Source organism: Amia ocellicauda, chromosome 6 (genome assembly GCF_036373705.1).
Source record: "Amia ocellicauda isolate fAmiCal2 chromosome 6, fAmiCal2.hap1, whole genome shotgun sequence".
Classification (NCBI taxonomy): Eukaryota; Metazoa; Chordata; class Actinopteri; order Amiiformes; family Amiidae; genus Amia; species Amia ocellicauda.
In genome coordinates this window covers 18,291,117-18,312,404 of record NC_089855.1, presented here as the reverse complement: position 1 = coordinate 18,312,404, position 21,288 = coordinate 18,291,117, and the positions used below count along the sequence as shown (strand labels likewise).

Genomic DNA, 21,288 nt, shown 5'->3' with positions numbered 1-21,288 from the left:
CTGACATGTATGGCTGCTAAAATTACATTGGGCAGTCCATGCTAATTTGGGCCTGTGAACCCAGCCCAAGGAGTTGCTAACACCAGAGTTAGAGTAACACACTACTGGTAGAAACATAACCTTAATGTATATTGAATACCAATTTAAATTAATTTATGTGTTATGCAAAGGTGTTTAAAATATAAAATTAGCTTGAGTGTGGACTTGGGTTGGGGTTTTATCTATTGTTAGAGCATTGTAATGGTGCAACAATTTACTGTAAGCAGCTAATTTGTTCCTCTGCAGAAACACTGGTAGACATTAACACTTGTAGTTCATTTCATGGAAAATATAAAGACAAAAGACGAATTCTGAAATGTGAAGATAATTAATGCAAAATTAATAACTTGCATATTTCAAAGGCTACTATACAAATTATCAAAGAAATATCAGGCACATGTCGCACAATAAAACCTCCTGATACACATCCTACCAGAGGTGGAAATTCTACTGACACAATCAATGTAGTGTCATTACTGGCTCTCTTCATTCATTGCAATGAACATCAGATTGAAACTAAATAGAAAGGTTTTATTTTTATATTTTGTTTCACAATTACAAAATGTACAGACATTTAAAAAGAAATACAGCAACATACTCCTGTTACTATACTAAGCTTTGATCTAATAATGCCTGCCACCATACGTCTTCATAAAGACCAAAATAAAAAGCACAACTAACACACGTTTATATTCCTTACATATGCTTATACTAATAAAATACATTGGGTAGTCACATTTTGCAATGGTGTATTTTAAATTCATACGTGTAAAACATAACTTTTCTGAAGAGTCTGCAATAGGAAATGTGTGCCATTAAGAAGGCAGTTAAACTATAAGGATAATTTATATAAAATGTACAAAATCGGTTTGAGTTATTAAAGAGCTACTGCATTGAATTACAAAAATAAATAAATGTATTTTACAGCTGCATGGATAATGGTGGTGATAAATATATTAATATAGTTGATAATAGCAAGATAACATTGGTTTAAACTTCAAAACCTAAAGCAAAGGCTAGCAGAGTGGTGTTCAGCGTCTACAGTCAGAATATTCACACAAGAGCCGTGTGAACAGCAGCTGCTGAATGGCGAGGATAGTCTATTCAGGCAGAAGGTCATCTCCCAGCTCTTCATCAGCAAAATCGTCTTCCTCAGCCCGTTTCTTAGCAGCTGTCTTTGGTCTTTCTATCTGCGGTCCGAGGGGGTCGACATAAGAGGCATCTAGATGAAAAAAGATCCAGATGAATACAGTCCTGTTAGGAACTGCACTTGTATTGAAAGACAACTTTTGTATTCCTTACAGCTGTATTTAACATTAGAAAAGCAGAACATAAATGAGTTGAATTAATTTGGATACTTTTTAAATAATGTTTAAAATGTTGTCAAACCTATTCAACGTACTCTTACATTTTAATACTTCAAAGTTTATTTTGTTACAAAAAAACAAACAAGGACAAGAATTCAAACCATTGTTATTGTGAGAAGCAGGTACAGACTCAACTGTCCGTGTGTAAAGCAAACCGTTCTGCAATCCGGTTGTTTATGAAAGATTCTGTCTCTCAGGTAGTAGTGATCCTAAAAAAGGTGGCACTGACTGTGTAAATATTGACCTTACTCTGCACAAACCCACATATAAACCATTCTGACGCAGTGGAAACAGAACTATTAAGAGAACATGGTGAAATGACCATTACTTAAATTTGGAGACGAGTCGCCCTTTAAAATAACAAATGCAAATTCCTGGTTGCGTGCCGAGAGACCAGCGGCAGGTCACGGTACACTGCCGACAGACACTGTAAACTGTGTCATGAAGCCATTTTGATAGAGGGTGACGCGCCTGGTCTTCACCTGTGTGTGAATATGAGGGAGAAATCGGGAAGTCACAGGGCTACACTTGCCTATGTCTTTGTTGTTGCTGGCCTCGTACGGTTCGTTGGCTCCCGGCAGGGACTTCAGCTTGGCACTCAACCGCTCTCCCTTGGCACTGGTGCCATGGCTGCTGTGCCCACTGTCTGAGAGACAATGACGACAAGAGATCAAGGTTTCAACAGGTACTATTATTATTATTATTATTATTATTAATCATGTGTGAGTAATCATGTGCTTCATGAATACGGGTTCAACAAACTTTCAGAAAGAGACTATTTATTAAACTACATAAAAGCACTGAATAACATTGCTTGAAGATAATTTTTAGACTACAATATTATGTATATAGCAGAGTTTAACTGAACTGTGTGGAAGTTTTAAAATAAGACCAGTGGTTTATAAAGGCTAAAAAACAGATTTAGATATAGCTTTACAGATTGAACTAACATTGTTTTATGTATATTTCATTTTTGAGTAAATAAAACACATTCAAAGTTAAAAGCTTAACTGGGGTACAGTAGTTTATATTTTCTGCTTTGATAATTGACATTAGGAAACCGCAGTGAGAGATTAACACGCTTAAGACACATTCAGTTCTGTTGTTTTAAACTGATAAAAACACACAAAACAAACACATTGTATCGTCCTGCCATTGTCACACAGATACCTCAGCAATGACCGCACTCAGCCATAGCAAAGTATGTGGGGAAGAAAAAACAATCGCATCTGGAGCCTCTGAGAATCATTTCAACATCTGCAAGCCAGGTATCCTGGAAACTGTCAAAGATAGTGGAGCTCTTATATATATTACACATGAACTTCATTTGTTTCTCCTTCATCCTGTTGAAACTCCACACCGGAATGTAGGATAAGCAATATAGAAGGCAGGTGCGTCTTTTTCGGTTTTTGTTTTTATAAACATCACTCAAAGCTAAAGTTGCTTCCCTGTCGTTTAAACTGAATCTACATTCAATACGTGCGACTAGGACCCCGTTCACACTTATTATGCCGCCCTGCTCCGCCTCAGATTCACTCCGGATTATCCACACTGGCGGGTTTAGGAGCCTCAGCGCGTCACACATGCGGGCGAAAGCGGCCTGAACGAAATGCATGCCGGGAATAAACACTGTCCTGCTCAGCTCAATATAACTGCATTTCGGATTGCATAGTAAACAGCTGTTCTCGTATTAAAATGCACTGATTTGAATGGAAACCTGCTTCAGTTAAATGTATATCGTTTTAATGCAAAATGCGGGTAATTAATAAGGTTATGGTCCCGTTCACAATTTCACAATGCAATTTCCACGTGTAAAATGCATGCTGTTAAATTTCAGACTTCAAATCATACTTAGTACAAGAACAAACAATAGCAAGTTTACCAGCTACACACTTTTATTTTAATCGACCGAGTAGTTTGAACTGTTTACATTATAACTCATTACTTAGCCTAGACTTTTATAATAAATATAAAGATGTGACCCATCAAAATGTAACGGTACATTTAAGGCTATAGATCGATATGACATTCAAACAATATAGAGACAGTACTGTGTCCTGCTGTGTTTACTCTGTGTTTACTCTGTGTTTACTCTGTGTTTACTCTGTGTTTACTCTGTGTTTACTCTGTGTTTACTCTGGGGGCGGGGTTTGAGTTGCGTCACACGCTGACGCTTTCCACCGGCCCAGGCCCGGCACGTCAGTCACATTTAGGCCGCATTAGGCCGGGTCGAAAAGCAGGACTAGTTTTGACCTGGACCAGGGCCGGCCTAAATCTATGACCACGTTCACATATGAGTTATGTATAAATCTCAAGTGTGAACGGGGTCTAGGTGCTCTAAAGAGTTTCCTTCACCTGGTATTTAAATCAGTAGGAAAAATTAGGCATTGTGTGAAAGGAGACATTGATGTTGAAACATTTGACATGTTTTGAGATGGAAAGGGCTGTAACAGATGTGTGTGTGTGTGTGTGTTTAAATTGCCATATGGATGTACTTAGTAAAATTGCACAACTACAGTAAGATGTGGTCACGCTTAAAATAATTCCATTGAGGCCCTATGTTCTCTATAGGGGGTTTATAAGATGATCTGATCACAGATCTCGGAACACTAACTAAAGACCTATGTGGATGCATTGGATAAACAATGTAGAGTGAAATTGTTAAGCAATCGACACGTGAGCGACATCTTAAAGTGCCATCAGCTTTTTGTGAATACGTGAGGTGGGGGGGAACCCAGCCAACTAACCACGTAGTTGTAATCCTAATTAGAAGAGTTCAATTCGGTTCTAACAGCTGATTGGAATTCCTTTCAGATCCCTGGAGTCTACATTTAATCCTCCCTGGTTCCACAATGCACAGTGTACATACCTCTGACCTGCTCCAGGACAGGGCTGTGTCTACTCTCAGGAAAGACTGCAGACAGAGCAGCAGAAAACAGAGCAAAGGAAGAAGGGATCACAGAAGAGGGCACTTTCATTTCAAGCAGAATGCATTCCTATCCTTGCGTTTTAGAAAGACACTTTCAGAAATAAATGTTAGAGCTGGCAGCATGCTGGGATTTCTAGAACTAGATTTTCCATTAAGTGATGGCTGAAAATCAAGGGTTGTTAAAGTGAATCATGGGCCACATTATACATTAAACTGGGTATGCATGGATGAGGAAAGAAACATCTGGAAGGAGAATGGGGAAACAAATTAAAACAGAGACACAGTGATATTGTTAGTAAACGCAAAGCAAATCTGTATAATATACAGGGTTTCGGAGAGCTCCAAGAAAATGACCGTTTCCAAATGAGAAAACGGTATATGGGCCAAAAAAGGCCCTTACAAGCTGAAGCTGAACGTGGTTATGCCAAGGTGTTGTATAACCTTAGATTTCTACGCCAATCTTTTGTTAGCCTTGCTAGCTGCCTTGGATGTTAGTCTATTCCCATAGGGTTTAATCTCAACCTATAGTCACTCAGTAATCCTTTTGTTAGCACAGAACTGTCCGATTTTTTTCTCGTGGGCCAGTAATCCTGTTGCCACAATCGTGTCATGCTGCCATTTCTGAATAACCATTCTACCTCAATGACTGATTAGGAATGTGCAATATATAAAATTCTGGCACAATTGTAACTTTTTAATTAAGGGATCCTTGATATATAATTTTGTCTGAAAATCACAATGTATGTATTAATCCTTAATGAGGCTATTTGAGGGATTTAACTAAATAAAATGTATACCCTGCCATGTATATTTGTCATACTTAGCAGACCCAGGTCCTGCATCAAGCTTCAGCCTTCTTCAAGAGGGTGGGGTTCAAAAGTGAGTGTTGATTTGAATGAAAACCTACTGCATTAATACTGTGGGTGTCAGACGAAGGGCAGGTCTACTCAAAACAAACTCCCCTCTCTCTTGATTAGTGTGAACACAGGTAAGCCCTTGTTGTCAAGGTTAGGCCCAGGGTAAGGATATATACGTTTACTCTGTCAACACTTCACCCCCCCCCCCCCCTTTAATAGGCTGACAGGTTCAAAAACATGTTCAGTCATTACAGAGTTCCAGCTGGCAACACAGAATAGCAGCGGCAACGTAGGCAAGGGTGAAAATCTCCAAATGCTCCCCCAGCCTGCCTGGTAGGAAACAACTGGTAACTGCTAGTGAATGTTTGCTAGCTCTGTGTTCCTCTAATGATCTATGCAGAAAACAGGCTCTCAATGAGAAGCAGATACAAAGGCATAATCTGGCAAGCTGTTGTTTTAAAGAAATGGCAAATTGTGTAAATGCCTGTCTGCTGTGCAATCCATCATCGATTTACATGAATCAGTCCGTCTGTCTTAAAAGTTTTTGCATTTTCAGGATGGCAGAGTTTTGTAACAAAGTATGGGGCTAGTGGCATAAAGAGCATGACATTATAAATTCCTCATTTTCCCTTTTACAGTGAGGGAAAAAAGTATTTGATCCCCTGCTGATTTTGTACGTTTGTCCACTGACAAAGAAATGATCAGTCTATAATTTTAATGGTAGGTGTATTTTAACAGTGAGAGACAGAACAACAACAAAAAAATCCAGAAAAACACATTTCAAAAAAGTTATAAATTGATTTGCATGTTAATGAGGGAAATAAGTATTTGATCCCCTATCAATCAGCAAGATTTCTGGCTCCCAGGTGTCTTTTATACAGGTAACGAGCTGAGATTAGGAGCACTCTCTTAAAGGGAGCGCTCCTAATCTCAGCTCGTTACCTGTATAAAACACACCTGTCCACAGAAGCAATCAATCAATCAGATTCAAAACTCTCCACCATGACCAAGACCAAAGAGCTGTCCAAGGATGTCAGGGACAAGATTGTAGACCTACACAAGGCTGGAATGGGCTACAAGACCATCGCCAAGCAGCTTGGTGAGAAGGTGACAACAGTTGGTGCGATTTGCAAATGGAAGAAACACAAAATAACTGTCAGTCTCCCTCGGTCTGGGTTTCCATGCAAGATCTCACCTCGTGGAGTTTCAATGATCATGAGAACGGTGAGGAATCAGCCCAGAACTACACGGGAGGATCTTGTTAATGATCTCAAGGCAGCTGGGACCACAGTCACCAAGAAAACAATTGGTAACACACTACGCCGTGAAGGACTGAAATCCTGCAGCGCCCGCAAGGTCCCCCTGCTCAAGAAAGCACATGTACAGGCCCGTCTGAAGTTTGCCAATGAACATCTGAATGATTCAGAGGAGAACTGGGTGAAAGTGTTGTGGTCAGATGAGACCAAAATCTTTGGCATCAACTCAACTCGCCGTGTTTGGAGGAGGAGGAATGACCCCAAGAACACCATCCCCACCGTCAAACATGGAGGGGGAAACATTATGCTTTGGGGGTGTTTTTCTGCTAAGGGGACAGGACAACTGCACCGCATCAAAGGGACGATGGACGGGGCCATGTACCGTCAAATCTTGGGTGAGAACCTCCTTCCCTCAGCCAGGGCATTGAAAATGGGTCGTGGATGGTATTCCATCATGACAATGACCCAAAACACACAGCCAAGGCAACAAAGGAGTGGCTCAAGAAGAAGCACATTAAGGTCCTGGAGTGGCCTAGCCAGTCTCCAGACCTTAATCCCATAGAAAATCTGTGGAGGGAGCTGAAGGTTCGAGTTGCCAAATGTCAGCCTCGAAACCTTAATGACTTGGAGAGGATCTGCAAAGAGGAGTGGGACAAAATCCCTCCTGAGATGTGTGCAAACCTGGTGGCCAACTACAAGAAACGTCTGACCTCTGTGATTGCCAACAAGGCATTTGCCACCAAGTACTAAGTCGAAGGGGTCAAATACTTATTTCCCTCATTAACATGCAAATCAATGTATAACTTTTTTGAAATGCGTTTTTCTGGATTTTTTTGTTGTTATTCTGTCTCTCACTGTTAAAATACACCTACCATTAAAATTATAGACTGATCATTTCTTCGTCAGTGGGCAAACGTACAAAATCAGCAGGGGATCAAATACTTTTTTCCCCCACTGTAAGTGTTCCTCGAGTTGAACAGTGTTAGACAAAACAATTGAACAAACACAAAGGAACAGGAACGTGAATGTGTACAATTTTAAGAGCTCTCAAATTCTAAGACATGAAACCACAAACAGGGTTAAAAAAAAAAATCATACAAAACAGCCTATTTTTAAATAAAAACTGGAATCTGAATCTAAATACATAACTAACGTCTAATTTTAGCTACTTACCTGATTTGCTCTCTCCATCTGCTTCCCAAGAAATTAAATGTCAGATTGGTTTGGGAAGAAAAGATGAGAAGCACCCTTTAAGACAGGGTCCTGTGTAAATTAGGGATCTAGGGCAATTTAGACAGGGTCCTGTCTTAAAGCAGGAGGTCCGACTTCCTCCACCTAGTTTGTTCACGGCCTTTTGGCCATAAAAAACTTTTTTTTTTTCAGGGTAGAAGCATCTCCAGTACCACAAACTACTAGATCCAGCTTTGAGGGGACATATCTGACTTAACTAAAGAAAACAGACAGCTCTAGAAATGCTTTAAGGTATGATTAAAAAAATGTAATTACTCACCACTGCTGGCACTGCCCTCTCTGCGCCCACGGGCACTACCCTCCCTGCCAGATTTCACACGCTGTGACCAAAAACAAGAGCAGAGACTATGAATGTAACAAGGGATCAGCAGGCTTCTACAATGGGCCTAGACTGTTTTAAATCAAAAGGAACCTTGTACTTATTAAAGATTGTCAGAGTGCTGTGACATCTGGTTTTCAGTGACCGCATATTGAGAGCTGGGAAAGTTACACAGTCACACAGTGAGCTTTCTTTTGTCTTGAACACTGCCATGCTTGCCAAAAACCTCAATCTCAGGCCCCGAGAGCACAAAGAAGTATTTGAGTGACAGTGGTTTTGAAAGAGGATTATGTAAACCCAGAGCAGAGGGAGAAAATGAAAACCCTGTCTAGTGCCTGTGTGACAAGATGCCTTCAGCCCATCATCTCTTTTCATTTGAAGACTAAGAATCTGTAGGTCAGCTGGACCCATTCCTCAAACATGAAGCCCTGGAGAGCATCTGAGAGTCAACATCTGCATACAAACATTCAGGAAGAAGATGTGTTTCCATGGATCATGTGAAGAATGCCCAGGCATTTATTTGTCTGGGGATTGTATGGAGTGACGGAAGTTTGCTAGACCAAACACTGTATGCAACGACCAAGCTTGAAGTATAGATCAGAATAGCAGCACAGACAAGACTGATGGAAAAACAAAGCATGATCAAACTTCTTTGGCCATGGAGCATTTTCAAAGTTTGATCCAATAGTTACACAATCTATGTTATAGCAGCTGCTTTTAATTTGTTTGGGTTCTGATGAGAATTTTCTGCTTTGCTATGGCATGCTTTCATGTTGTCAGGATTGCGAAGTAAGTGCAAATCCCAGATCAAAGGTTTACATGCTATGCCCAGCCCAAAAAACACTAAACAAATGGACTGTAAGACCTGACACAGCAAGTTAGCACTTTTAACTTTGACAAACATCACACCTTAAACAAACACAGTATTTTCAGAAACCGAAGCCTTGAAATTGATATTTCAGTTGATTCAGTAGTTACGAAAGTGAAATGTAAACCATGGTTAAGCAGAGCTCCGTCTTTGCTATTTGTATTGCCACTTAATTTTAAATTTACTGTTTTTCACGTAAAAACTGCACTTAAAAACATTTAAAATGGTATAAACTATTCTTTTGAACAAATTCTGCTCTTTCAGTGTTCAAATTCTGCAGTCGCATTTGTTATACATGACAATCCTGAGCCATAAGCAAGTGTATGCAGGTCTAGAAGTTAGTCTTTGTACTTGATTACTCTATCAATGATTTGAACACTGTTTATAATTATCAAAAGCTTAAGTTTCCCATTCAAAATAGCATCTGCTTTAAATAATGTCTATTACATTTGTTTTTGAATAACTTTGCAGTATCATACAAAACAGCTGTGGATCTTAAAGTTTTAACTCAGTTAGTTATCTGGCATGTTTACAGTTTGCCCTGGGCTGATTCAATATACAACAAATAAATACAGTTTAATAAACAGTGAATCCTAGAATAGCTTTCAAATGAAGGGTGTGATTACGTTTGACTGTAGTTCAAGTGAATGCAGTCCTGCTGCGCAGGCAGAACGCAACATGAGAGCACAGATGAACCGGGAGGACGGGCCGCTGATGGGCCGCTGATGGGCCAAGACCGAAGTGTTTACCAGGAAGAGGAAATGCAAAAGCTTGCTGTCTGACCTGCTCTCTTATCTCCTTCATCTTCTCCACTTTCTTCAGCTTGGTTGCATATTCCTGAACCTCCTTCAAACCCATATCCATGCAGAGGCGAACCAGGAACCGCAGGCCTGCACAGAAACCCAAAGATATATATCCACAGGATTGTTACAAGAGCTCTAGGAATTCCAGGTATCAGTATTCTGATAATGTTTGAATGTAGCTAGACCAGCAAGCAGTATGTCTGTAATGTGGAAGTCAACAGGTATACTCTACATTCTACATTCTCTGGAAATTTGCGATGAATGTCTTTGTAGGTCTCCAGTGCCTTCTGGTAGTTTCCTGTAAAGAAGGAGGAAAATCAACGGTCATACACACACACAGCTTTGCTTTATTAAATGATTCATATGAAATTCACTAATTGTTTTAGTCATTGAAAACACTCCTGTTGATGCAGAAAAAATAAAATAAACGTATGCATCTGATTCTTCCAAAAAAGAATAATGCCTTCAAATATCATTTCCCCATGGAAACTATGGGAAAGGAGTCAATGTTCCTCCCACAAATAACATTTAAGCACACAGACAACTAAAATAATGAGAATTAAGACTTGATTTCAAATTAAATCTGTTGACAATACTACGTAATTATGCCTTTCACTAGTAAAAATCACAGTGTAATAATATACCGTATATAAGAACTGATTTAATGAAAGCCATCAAATTAATAAGACTCTTACCGCTTCTCCTGTAGCAGCTGGCCACCATTAATCGCCATTTCACCTGAGTTGGCCTAAAAACCAACGCAGAAATCAGTGGAGTGTGTAATAGTAATTAATTGTATGAATTATCAAAGGTTTTATTGCTGACAATATTTAAATGTTTTATTTATTCACAAACAGACAAAATAAAAAGTAGGTTAAGGAAACAAGTTTAGGCTTACAGTTCAAGCTATAAGACATTCAAATGGCTATTGAGATAAACGCCTGTGGGGAAAAATTAATACTTACTGAATGAGCGCAGCTCTTTCAAAGTACTGAATGGCTTTTTCACAGAACTGTGTATCGATGTAGTAGGCTCCCAGCCACTCGATCACATCGATGTTTGAGGGGAAATATCTGAAGGACTGGATCAAAAAACAACATTTCAGTTACACTATCAAAGCAAATTTTATCACTTAACTATATACTTAAGAAAATACTCAAGATTACTTCCCACCCCCCCCCCGCCCGTTTCTTGTGTCCCACCCCAGCTGTAATTTTTTACACAACAGAATGAGCCGCGGAGGGCCCTACCTCATAGTAGTACTGGAAGGCCTGGGACTTGTCTCCCTCATCGTCGTGCAGCTCCCCCAGCTTGGCCAGAGCCTGCGAGTCGGTGGGCGCCACACTGATCAGCTGCATGAGCCACTCGATAGCCTGGTGTGGATCCCCCAGCATCTCATACCTGCATGTCCTTATTAAGGAAACCTTATGATTCAAACCATCTTTTTCAGCATTCAAATCTCTCCCATGCATAAAAATACTCTTTCAAAGTCTGATACTGCACTGAAACTCTTAGATGCTAACTCCTGCATGAGAATTAACTTTTACTGTACATCTTTAATGAGCTTTGTCACCACGGATTTTACTGTAGAAAAGTCCTCCCTCATATTATTCAGAACCCGCCACATCTGCTGAACAGCCACTGCATGGTTCAGTAAACTGTGCAGATATAAAGATTCTCGATCCCCAAGGCAAATATCTGGGAGGTGGTGGCAGTTAGCATTTTAATATAATGACGTCAATTAACTGTTTTGTACAATTTTACAATTATCTGACATCCTACAGTTGTTAGGCAGGTATCCAGCTGCCGGTAATTTTAACGGAGTCTGTTTAATACACATGGTCAGCGAGGATACAATTTGGCCAGCTGGTACATGACCTGGGCGCTGTTCCTCAGGATGGCGTGGAGCTTGAGGAAGCAGTCGAGGGCCTCCTCTAGCCTGCTCAGCTTCTTGTAGGTCAGGCCTGTGACAACCAGACAGCACATGGTATCAGTGGCACCCTTGGTGTGTGTATTCAATATGGAATTCTTGCTAACAACCTATAAGAAGGCCTTCATTTACACCTCAATTTATCAAAAAAACTCAAAAGTACCATTACATACATAATTGCTATAGTTTCTAGGAGTTTTCCACTGGGAAGTACTTATTACACAGTTTGCAAGCGTGGACATGTATTTGGTGCATGTGTGTGCTGGACAGTAGGTCAGTCCGGTAGTTATGAACAGAGGCAGGTGTAGTTGTGTACACGGCCTGGCAATGACTGACCTAAGTTGTAGAGACCCTCAGTGCAGGAGGAGTCGTTCCTCAGAGCTTCCTTGTAAAACTCTGCTGCCTTCTCGTAGTCTCTCTTCGCAAATAGAGTGTTCCCCTTGTTGATCAGGGCAGCTGGGTTGTATCTGTCCGCAGTCATTGCCAGGTCCGCATATCTGTCTGCTTGATCAAAATCTTTTTCCTGTTTCAGTGAATTCCAGCATTGCAGGGACAAAATGAAGATAAAGACAGAAGTGAGTGAGTGAGTGAATAAGGCAAGCTGGGGCAATGATTGTGCAGGTGTCCAAGAGCACTCACCAGGAAATAAAGAAAGGAGAGATTGGTGGCAGCAGCACTTTTCACCCGGCTGTCTTTCTTCTCAAACATTTTAAGCGTTTCCACAGCCTACAGATGAAAGAGCAAAATAAACACTTACAAGGGTTTCATGACTTTTTTAAACTCTCAACAGGTTTCTACACCTGACATTTATTATTCAGTGCATTTCTGAACTGCTCAATTAACCACTGATATAGAAACAAAGTTTGTGCTTACAGAAGATGGTTACACTGAAAACTTAACAGTGTTAATTCTAAGGAACATAAAAAGTAAATACATCTGATTAAATATTAAGAGGAACGAGGGATTAGACGGTCACATTTGTAAATAGGTCAAAATGTGCTCAGAGCCTCATATGTTACAAATAACACAGCAAAATGGAAAAAAAAAATTGCACAGTACATTTGAATTTCCATAAAATCTACTCGTATATCAGTATGATTCATTCTTGCCTAAGGCGATATAAACAACCCTATAACTCTTAATATGAAAGCCTGGCTGTATGTGCACAGCAGATAACAGTCTTAATACTGAGAAAGTAAAACTAACTCTAAGCCAAAGGCAAAGTCATAACTGGGGTATGAGGTGAAAAAAGTGACAAAGTCAGATTGAAAAAATTAATGAAGCCTAAAACCTAAATCTAATGTGAAATATGAGTGACACTGAAGACCAATCAATGCAAAACTATTGGAAAAAATGCAACCAACACCCACCTCATCGTACTGTGGAGCCAGGTAGACAGACCATTAGAGAGAAAAGGTGAAGCAAATGAAGACATGAGAAGAAACCAAAGTTATTTTGAATGGTGATGAAAAAGCAAGGCAGGAAGTCAAGACACAGACGCGAGACATGAAAGGAAGGCAACCGGAGAAGGCTCTCTAAAGCGGATAACATGGAAAGGACCAGGATGTGAGAGTGAGAATGGAGAGAGTATTTGGAATAATGTTGCGATAGACAAATCTCTTGGCATCCCTATGGCTCTCCTGTGAACCGATTTCACACTGTGTGGCGTTTACACTATAACCAATAAATGCCACAATTGCATTAACAAAATACAAATAACAGACAATTGTTAATAATAATTGGAATATTAAGGTGCACTATCCATTCTCTCACATTACAGGCCACTATACATGTATACCTGAATCAGCCTTACCTGATTGAAATCCTTCTGCCTCAAGTATGTAATGGCTTTGTTAATTTCTAGGTCATTTGCTAGCTCCACATACTGGGAGCTTTTCACCATTTCTACACACCTGTAACAAACAAAAAGCATCTAATCCATTTCAGTTTTTCAGTATTTTCTAAGAAAGGAATATTTTACTGCCCCCAAATTATTCTGGGTATCAAAGTCTCTGTGCACATTGGAAAATCCAAGCAAAATATAGATAAAGTTTTCAAAAGTTTGCTGTCTGAAAAGGGCCTATAAAACATTTTCTCCATATATTTAAGAGTTATCTCTACAAATATTTACATATAACATTTTCCTGAGGGCCTTGTGCATATTAAAGTCGAATAAGTATACAGTTACATTTCTGAAAGCCATTACTCATGAAACTATGGCTATAGTAAATGTGTTTACCATACTGTCTGTGACGATACTCACCAGTCAAATCCTGCTGCGAAGGATGATTCAATCGCCGGGGCAATGAGCTTGGCTGAAGTCATGATGAATTTCTCTGCCAGAGCCTTTCTTTGGTGGAGGGACAAGAAACAACCAGTTTAAAACAACAACCATTCATACTTCGTCAGTTGGAGCAATTTCCTCCCAGCAGTAAATGTACCTCCCCGAAAAACATTATTCACCTCTCTCTCTCCATCTGACGAAGCTGGTCATTCTTAATTGCCTCGTACACAAGGTTTGTGTGTGGGTCATCCTGCAAAAAGAATCAGTTTGAATTTACTAAAACGCTGTGCGGCCTAGGTTTGTAAGTTTCAGCTATTACCTTATGATATTCATTACATTAACCGAATATTCCTTTTTGGATGTGTGCACAGTTTTTAAACCCATGCAGTCGGCTTGCTTTATTCGCTAAGCACAGCTGCCCAACGTTTCTCACACTATGTACTCACATTAGGGGGGATGTATTTGTCATCCTCATCAATACCCAGAGGAACACAGATCAGTTTCTGGAAAGCTTTCTTCATCCTCTCACGATCTCCAATAGCATAGTAGCAGAGGATCAGGTTAAAGCCAGTCTTTATATTTGGACTTTCCGTCATAATGTGCTCGAATGAGGTGATGGCATCGGAGTACTGGCCCATTTTTATGAAAACCACTCCAATATTTTGCATTATTTTAATACTGTTTGGAGGCAAAGAAAAAACAAAACCATTATAGAAATAAAACCCAAGAAGAGGCAACAGCCACTGGTTTTCTGTTTCTCTGAACTATAACGTGGTCATTTTCTTGCATTATGCTTCTGAAACATAATAGATTTAAACAGCTTATCTTTTCTGGAGGAACCAAACAAAGGAGAGAGGAATTAAATCATGTCATATCTTTAGCAGAAGATCCACACATTTCCTTCCTTAAAATTCAAATTCAAATAATAAAAATATAAAAAACTAAAAAATAACAAAGGCTGTGGAAAAAGTAATTCAAACAAAACCAAATAGCTTTTCTAAGAATGCCAAGAAAAAAGGCTAAGTAGAAACAAACAAATCATCTTACCGCATTTCCTTGTGGGAATTAGAAATCTGGTCTAAAGCCATACGGTAAAATTTGATTGCCTTGTGGTAATTCTTCTGTTTGAAGAATATATTAGCCATGTTCACTTTTAACCTCCCTATAATAGATAATTTAAAACAATGAAAAACACACAAACATTTACATAAGAAAGTACTAGTTAAACAATGTCACCAAACATTGTAGACTTGAAGTATCAAAACCCCAAATATTGGGGACACGCACACCTGGAAAAATGGTTCAAACAATGCTACAAATTACTGGTTCACTTATACCAGAGCTCAGGAAAAAAGGGGAAAAAGTTGAATCTGAACAAAATGATAAATTAGATAAAACTGAGGTATCGCAATTAATCTTCTTTTTTTTGTAATCTTTTCTTGTAATTCCAAGCATACTTCTTTACATGCTTCATTGCATCGTCCACAGTTTCTATAACATTTTGCATTTAGTGACCACACTTCAAGACATGAGGATACATTATTCAAATACTTTTCTCTTCTGGCAAGTGGGTAGACTTCCTTCACGTGTATAACAGCTGCTTAAGGATATTCAGCTAGAGAAGTTTGGAATTTTCCATCTTGACTCTCCTTACCTGCATTATTGAACATTTTGTTCTTCACAATCACTTGGTATGTATTCAGAGCTTCTGGATACATGTCGTTATTTGAATATTGGTTTGCTAAATTAAATAAAACCTGAAAAGAAAGAACCAAATAAATCAATAACAGTGTTGAGCTTTACAAGGTTACCTCAAGTGCTTGTAATGGGGTTTCTCTGAACACTACCTGAAATACTGAAGAGAATGGATAACTGTACTTAACGAAGGCAAGAGAGGCATGTGAATCTGTGAAGTCACCAGCGTATAGACTGGGCAATCAGTTGCCTGTTAGTTTTAATGGTGAAAAAGAGTAGGAATACAGAATAAAGAAATGGAGATCGCAAGATTTCAAGTGTTCTAACAGCATCTGCTTTCAACAGTGGTCGAGGGTGTGCTGACGAGGATAAAAAATATGTAATCTCCGTCTTTATAGAACCACATGGAAATGATTGGGCACGATCACTTCCAGAATGAAGCACATTTGCAGGAAAACTCTTCCAGTCTCCTCTTTTTCAAACGAAATGAAGAGCAAACTCACGGAATACGTCATGTCCAGATTGACGTGTTCTGATGATCCAGTCTGCTCCCGCTGTCTCACCAGCGCTCTCTCTTTTCTCCCAGCTTCTTTAGCCTTTTCTAGAGACTACATTGAGGAAAACAGGACATGTTAATCAGAGTAAACAACCCTAGTGCAAGGTAGCATTGGAGGTGCTTTCCTGTTAAACTGAATGAGTTTTCCAACAGTGCGAAGGACAGAGGATTTTGGGATGTCCTCTGAGCCCATTCTCCAACTATATTTCAGTTTGACAGATGCATTCAGTGAATGATTAAAAGTTAGCAAAGCCTGTGAAGATTGAGCTTGACAAAATAAAAACAATAATTCATCAGTGAGTTTGGAGAGAGGAGGGACAAGGCTGATGATTTACCAGCTGAAGATCCCCGTGGCTGTGAGCCATGCAGCTTTCTTCAATCAAGTCATTCACTCGCTTTTCCAGGCTCTTGATCTTTTCTTCAGGACTGAAATGGGTAATTAAATACAAGTTAGATATGGGAGCCATTCAAAACCTTGAATGGTCTAAACAATGGAACTCAATCAATACCCCAAGTGCCAGTGTCTACTGCTTTTTGTTCTAACCCAGCACTTAAGGAGTCATTAAACTGGGTAGATGAGCTGGATAGATTTAATACTTCTCTACAGACTGCAAATGTTACAGTTAGTTAATGACAACTTGAAGCAAAAGACTATATAAAAAATTCAACTGTAAACACATTAAAACAGTGTTATACACTTTGTTTAGGCCTACTTGATAAATAACTAGATAAAGTATTTGAGAAATCATTGACCCTTTGGCCCGATAAGAACTGACCGTGAAACCCCTGGTTGTAAAGTCCTGCCACTCAAGCACCGAAGTTCCAGCACATAGGATCTTTGACAAACTATGAACCCTTAAACTTATGTGCATTTCCTATCAGTTCATACATCTGGCTGTGGTCATCTAATATTCACATGTCGTCTAATTCAAATTACTACATTTAGCTGGTTCTATCATTCCTAGTGAGGAAAACAAGTTTCTCTAGAAATGTGTGCTGTATTGCTGAAATAAAAGGAGCCGTAAGACTTACGTGTCTTCATTTTTGGTTTCTAAAGGGGGTGCAGGTCCTTTGGACTGACCCAGTGGATCAAATGTAGAACCTACAAGCAGAATAAACCATGAAAATTCATATATAGATATATGATTCATATCTATATGTATAGCAATCCACTAAACAGCATGTCCTAACTGTGCACCTAACATGTCATTTCCGGTGAAAAAAATTAATAAAACACTGTGTGATGTCAAGTTGCCGATTTACAACAGTCCAATTAACCTTAACAAAATAATGTGGAATTTTCAGCACAAGTGGTGTCCTGTCTAATCTTAGGTTTCATTTTTATTTATTTTTTAATCCAAACCGTGCGCCAGAAACATGGCCCACTATCCAAGAGGAAACCCAGCACTGCCATCTGACTGACCACATCCCGGAAGAATCCCCCACTCATTTGGTCTTGGATACTGTATTCACGTTTTTGAATGAAACTACATTAGGTGTAAATGTGTATTTTTCACTAAAATTAGAATCAAAACAATAACCCCCCTTTATCCTTCAGTGGAAAACAACCTGGTAGTGCTGAATGTTTTCCTACCACCAGTGCAGCAATTTCTTTGCATTTAAATTAGAAGTTATTTAATGTTCTAATAATGAATTAAGCGATGTTCCAGTTTGCCTAGGGTGTCTGAAAAATTGCAGTGGAACACATCCCCCAAGTCAGTGGGAAAAGCGTGCCCGATGTTTGTCCATCAGAGTTTTGTAAATCTGACTGGGTTTGCTAGGATCACATTCAGGACAGAAATCTAAGTCTGCCTGTACTGGATTTCCCAACCTCTTCAAGCCCAAGTCACATCTAATTAACTTACAATTTCAAGTGGCACACGAACCCTTCCTGCTCATCCATCCCATTATAAACAGTGAATCTAAATTTACATTCAGTGTTAAGTTATTCAGTACTGTTGAAAGTCACATATTGAATTAAAATATTATTTTTCACATGTATTTAATATCCAAAATTCTGTAAAGGTAGGAATGGTCTAATGCTTACATTCAGATTGTTGAGGGAGGATTTTATACAGACTTTTTTGCAAAATTATGCATTGAAATTAATTTAGAGACACCAAGATTTTCTAATCAACTGCCATATGTATATGACTTCAAGATTATGATGCTTAAGGAATAAAAAAAATGCACCAGCTAAGTTTTATGTATGGATAGAGTATCATTCAATTCAATATAAAATAGCCTCTAACTGTTTTGAAGAAACTGTATTGAAGACCATCAAAGACAGGAAGTGGGTCTGTCATAATGCTGCACTGATTTTGCTTCATGCTGTCATCAGTATTTGTGCCTGTGGACAAGGATCATGTACCATGACTTGAAGATAATTAAGTCTATTTCTCTCCTCTGTGTAACTTGTCCTCTCCACACTCTTGGCTGACAGTGACAGCTCCTCTGTAGTACTTACCTCTGGTCATTGCGGAGGAATATCCAGCCGCTCTCACTGCAGTCATTGGTCGCGAAACTCCATCCTTCCCAAGGAAATAAAAGAATGGAAGGAATGCTCAGACACAAGGTATATCTGTAAACCCAATTTTGTATCATTTATTCATGAATTCATAGGCCATACCAATGATGTACACATCTAATCCCACTGGTGATTGGTGATTCAAAATACATGGATTTCCTTAGTAAGCATAAATACAACAATGTGATACATCAAGTTCTATTTTACATAACTGGTTATTACAGCACACTGTCAGTGTCAAAGTTGTAAATTGTATTGTATTTTAATTGGCTAGGAATTAGGAAATAATCCTCATCTTCATTTGAAGGTTGCTTAAATTACAGTTGTTTTATGCAACAGGGACATCTAGTGGACATTATAGATATAACTGTTTGTGTAGTGTTTAGATTTCTAATCTATGGTATATGCTGCATATCAGTCAGTCAAATTAATGTATTATTATTATTACTACTAGTATTATTACTTACATAAAAGCACTGACATTGAGAATATTCTATCTAGTAATTTATATTGTTTAAGATGTATACATTAAAGAAAGTGAATATTCTCAGAGGAATACAATCTTACATGTGTACTAATACAAACCACTATAAAAGCAACTATATTTGAGCCAGAAATGTATAGTTTCATAGTTGGCCAGCTTTGTCAAAAGGTCTTCTACAAACAGGGTGTTTTAAACTAGAGAAAAACAGCCCATGATTCACAGCAAAATGCACTTACCTGTACAGCACCTGTCATTGGTCTGCCCAGAGATGAGGCCAAAGGCACCCTTGCCTTTATGTTGAAATATAACAAAACAGAAATAAGAGTGAATATAAAACGTTAAATATTAAACCTATAAAAAACTAAAAATACTTCTTGAATTTGAAACATTTGTGTTTCAGTGAATCGTCCACCATTAGGGTTTTCCATGTATTTGTCATAGTTAGAAAGCTGCTTACCTAGTCTGTCCACCTATTTACTGAAGGGCAAATGTCTGAGAAGCCTGACTCCACTCATCTGATCTCCTGGAGTACAATATTCTATTAATCTTACCTTGTTGTTACACTGACACTTGCTAGCCTTGCCTTTCCTGACCTCTCCTGTTAAAAACAGCAACAATGTAATTCCAGTGTTTCCTTGTTGTACTATTTAACTGCTCACATTTACCAGATTATAGAATATCAGATAGGCTACATCAAATTATCAAACCTGTTTTTAAAAGCTGCATTATCACAGTGGGCTGAATCACACAATGTCCTGCATTTCCCTCTACTATCTCGTTCGCAACAAGTGAAATTGTACAGTCTAACTGATAAAGTATTGGTGTTACTCACTCCAAATGTTGTCCCCATGGGCCGTGCACCTAGAGCAGTGCCAGGAATTTTAGCTGTCATCTGTAAAATTAGTTTAAATGAAGTTGTATGACAGAATGCAAAAACAGTATGACTATAATATACGCATTTCAGAATGGATAAGGATCTGATTCTGTGCAAAATGTTCCTCTCAAGAAAGCACTTTCAAATCACTCAAAAAAAATCTCTGCATTTTCACCACCATTTGTCCAGAAGAAATATCAATAATGGACAAACTTGAAGAGACAAACAAAAATGCTAAATTCCTAAAAGTAGAGGAGTTTCAGTATTAATCTTAGATCTATTTCGTAGCAAGTCGTTTCCTGAAATACTGGATGAAATCAAACAGTATGGATTTTAAAATAAAGTAATGTTTTCAGAAAGGATTTAAAAAGCACTTACAGGTGGTCTTCTGCCATGACTGGTCTTAACTGCCTGTTGAAACCCGGTGTCATTTTCCAGATCCTACCAAATACATTCATGGGATTAACACTGGCAGCAAATTCACATTTCTTCTCCTGTTTATTATTGTTCTTATTTATCATACTATAAAACTTAAACCAGAGGTGTACTATACTATTAATTAAGCCTTTTTCAGATATCAAATATTGTCACTTGTGATGTGTGTGCAAAAGCACCTTCCTCTAACTTCAATACACAGATTATTTCTTATGGCTCCGTGTCAGATTCAGGATTAAACAAGAATCGCAGAAGGAACAAATATGAAACCACCTGACATAACTTACTTCAGTGTCAAACGTTGGATTGTAGTCGTTGTATCCAGAATACAAATCCTCCTCCTCCTCCGCCGCCGCTAGGTGGACATGCTCCATCATGCTGGCCCTGAGCAAGCCAAGAAAAACGCGCTTATTTCACTGCTCCGCGATTCTCTCCATCATGGCACAGACATTACCAACCCCTAATAACGCAATGTAAGTAATGCAAATAACCCATTTCAAATCATAGCAAATGCACGCACTAAATCTTGTTTTTACATTTCAATAACAAGACATGCCAGACCAGGCGTTTGCTGTCCACAGGGTACATTTAAGGCTGTCTTAGCGTTTACAAAGCGACCATTATAAACACCTCAATATATTTAAAGCGAGAGAAAAAACGTGATTATTGACCTACAATGAACTCAGCTGTACAGCAGGGGACTGTAACACGAAAAGCACAGCTGAACTCCTGGGTATCAGTTTGTTGTCGTTTTGGAATCCATAGAAGCATTCCCCATAATGCACTGCGACGAACAGCGTTACATGTACTAGAG

General features: G+C 38.9%; 2 protein-coding genes across 4 annotated transcripts in view; one reads left to right on the top strand and one right to left on the bottom strand.

Annotated features, from left to right (window-relative positions):
- Positions 1 to 549: 549 nt before the first annotated feature.
- On the bottom strand, positions 550 to 21,253 carry ift88 (intraflagellar transport 88 homolog). Of its 3 annotated transcripts, none has more exons than XM_066706483.1 (27): positions 21,146 to 21,253; positions 20,762 to 20,858; positions 20,418 to 20,480; positions 19,998 to 20,057; positions 19,402 to 19,455; positions 18,622 to 18,685; positions 17,187 to 17,256; positions 16,490 to 16,580; positions 16,102 to 16,206; positions 15,558 to 15,660; positions 14,951 to 15,065; positions 14,350 to 14,581; positions 14,083 to 14,153; positions 13,883 to 13,969; positions 13,433 to 13,532; positions 12,259 to 12,345; positions 11,956 to 12,142; positions 11,545 to 11,653; positions 10,940 to 11,090; positions 10,655 to 10,770; positions 10,385 to 10,437; positions 9,922 to 9,987; positions 9,670 to 9,776; positions 7,959 to 8,019; positions 4,276 to 4,320; positions 1,939 to 2,052; positions 550 to 1,261 (listed from the first exon to the last, which is right to left on the bottom strand). In XM_066706483.1, the coding sequence occupies exons 2-27, from the start codon at positions 20,849 to 20,851 to the stop codon at positions 1,140 to 1,142; spliced, it is 2,523 nt and encodes an 840-aa protein (XP_066562580.1). In that variant the 5' UTR covers positions 20,852 to 20,858; positions 21,146 to 21,253; the 3' UTR covers positions 550 to 1,139. The 3 variants fall into 3 exon arrangements, with proteins under 3 accessions (XP_066562580.1, XP_066562579.1, XP_066562581.1); XM_066706482.1 differs by having other exon boundaries at positions 21,150 to 21,253; XM_066706484.1 differs by lacking the exon at positions 4,276 to 4,320 and having other exon boundaries at positions 21,150 to 21,253.
- The window catches only part of cryl1 (crystallin, lambda 1), a 34,669-nt gene continuing 34,249 nt past the window's right edge, over positions 20,869 to 21,288 (top strand). Inside the window, exon 1 of the mRNA XM_066706485.1 lies at positions 20,869 to 20,947. The gene's annotated coding sequence lies outside the window, so the exon portion shown is untranslated. The remainder of the gene's footprint in view (positions 20,948 to 21,288) is intronic.

Coding starts and splice junctions, on each gene's coding strand:
- ift88 (XM_066706483.1), bottom strand. CDS start 20,851: ATGATGGAGCATGTCCACCTAGCGGCGGCGGAGGAGGAGGAGGATTTG. Junction 18,686..19,401: donor CAATGACAGGTGCTGTACAG/GTAAGTGCATTT, acceptor TTCCTTGGGAAG/GATGGAGTTTCGCGACCAAT. Junction 4,321..7,958: donor AGAGGGCAGTGCCAGCAGTG/GTGAGTAATTAC, acceptor CTCTGTCTGCAG/TCTTTCCTGAGAGTAGACAC.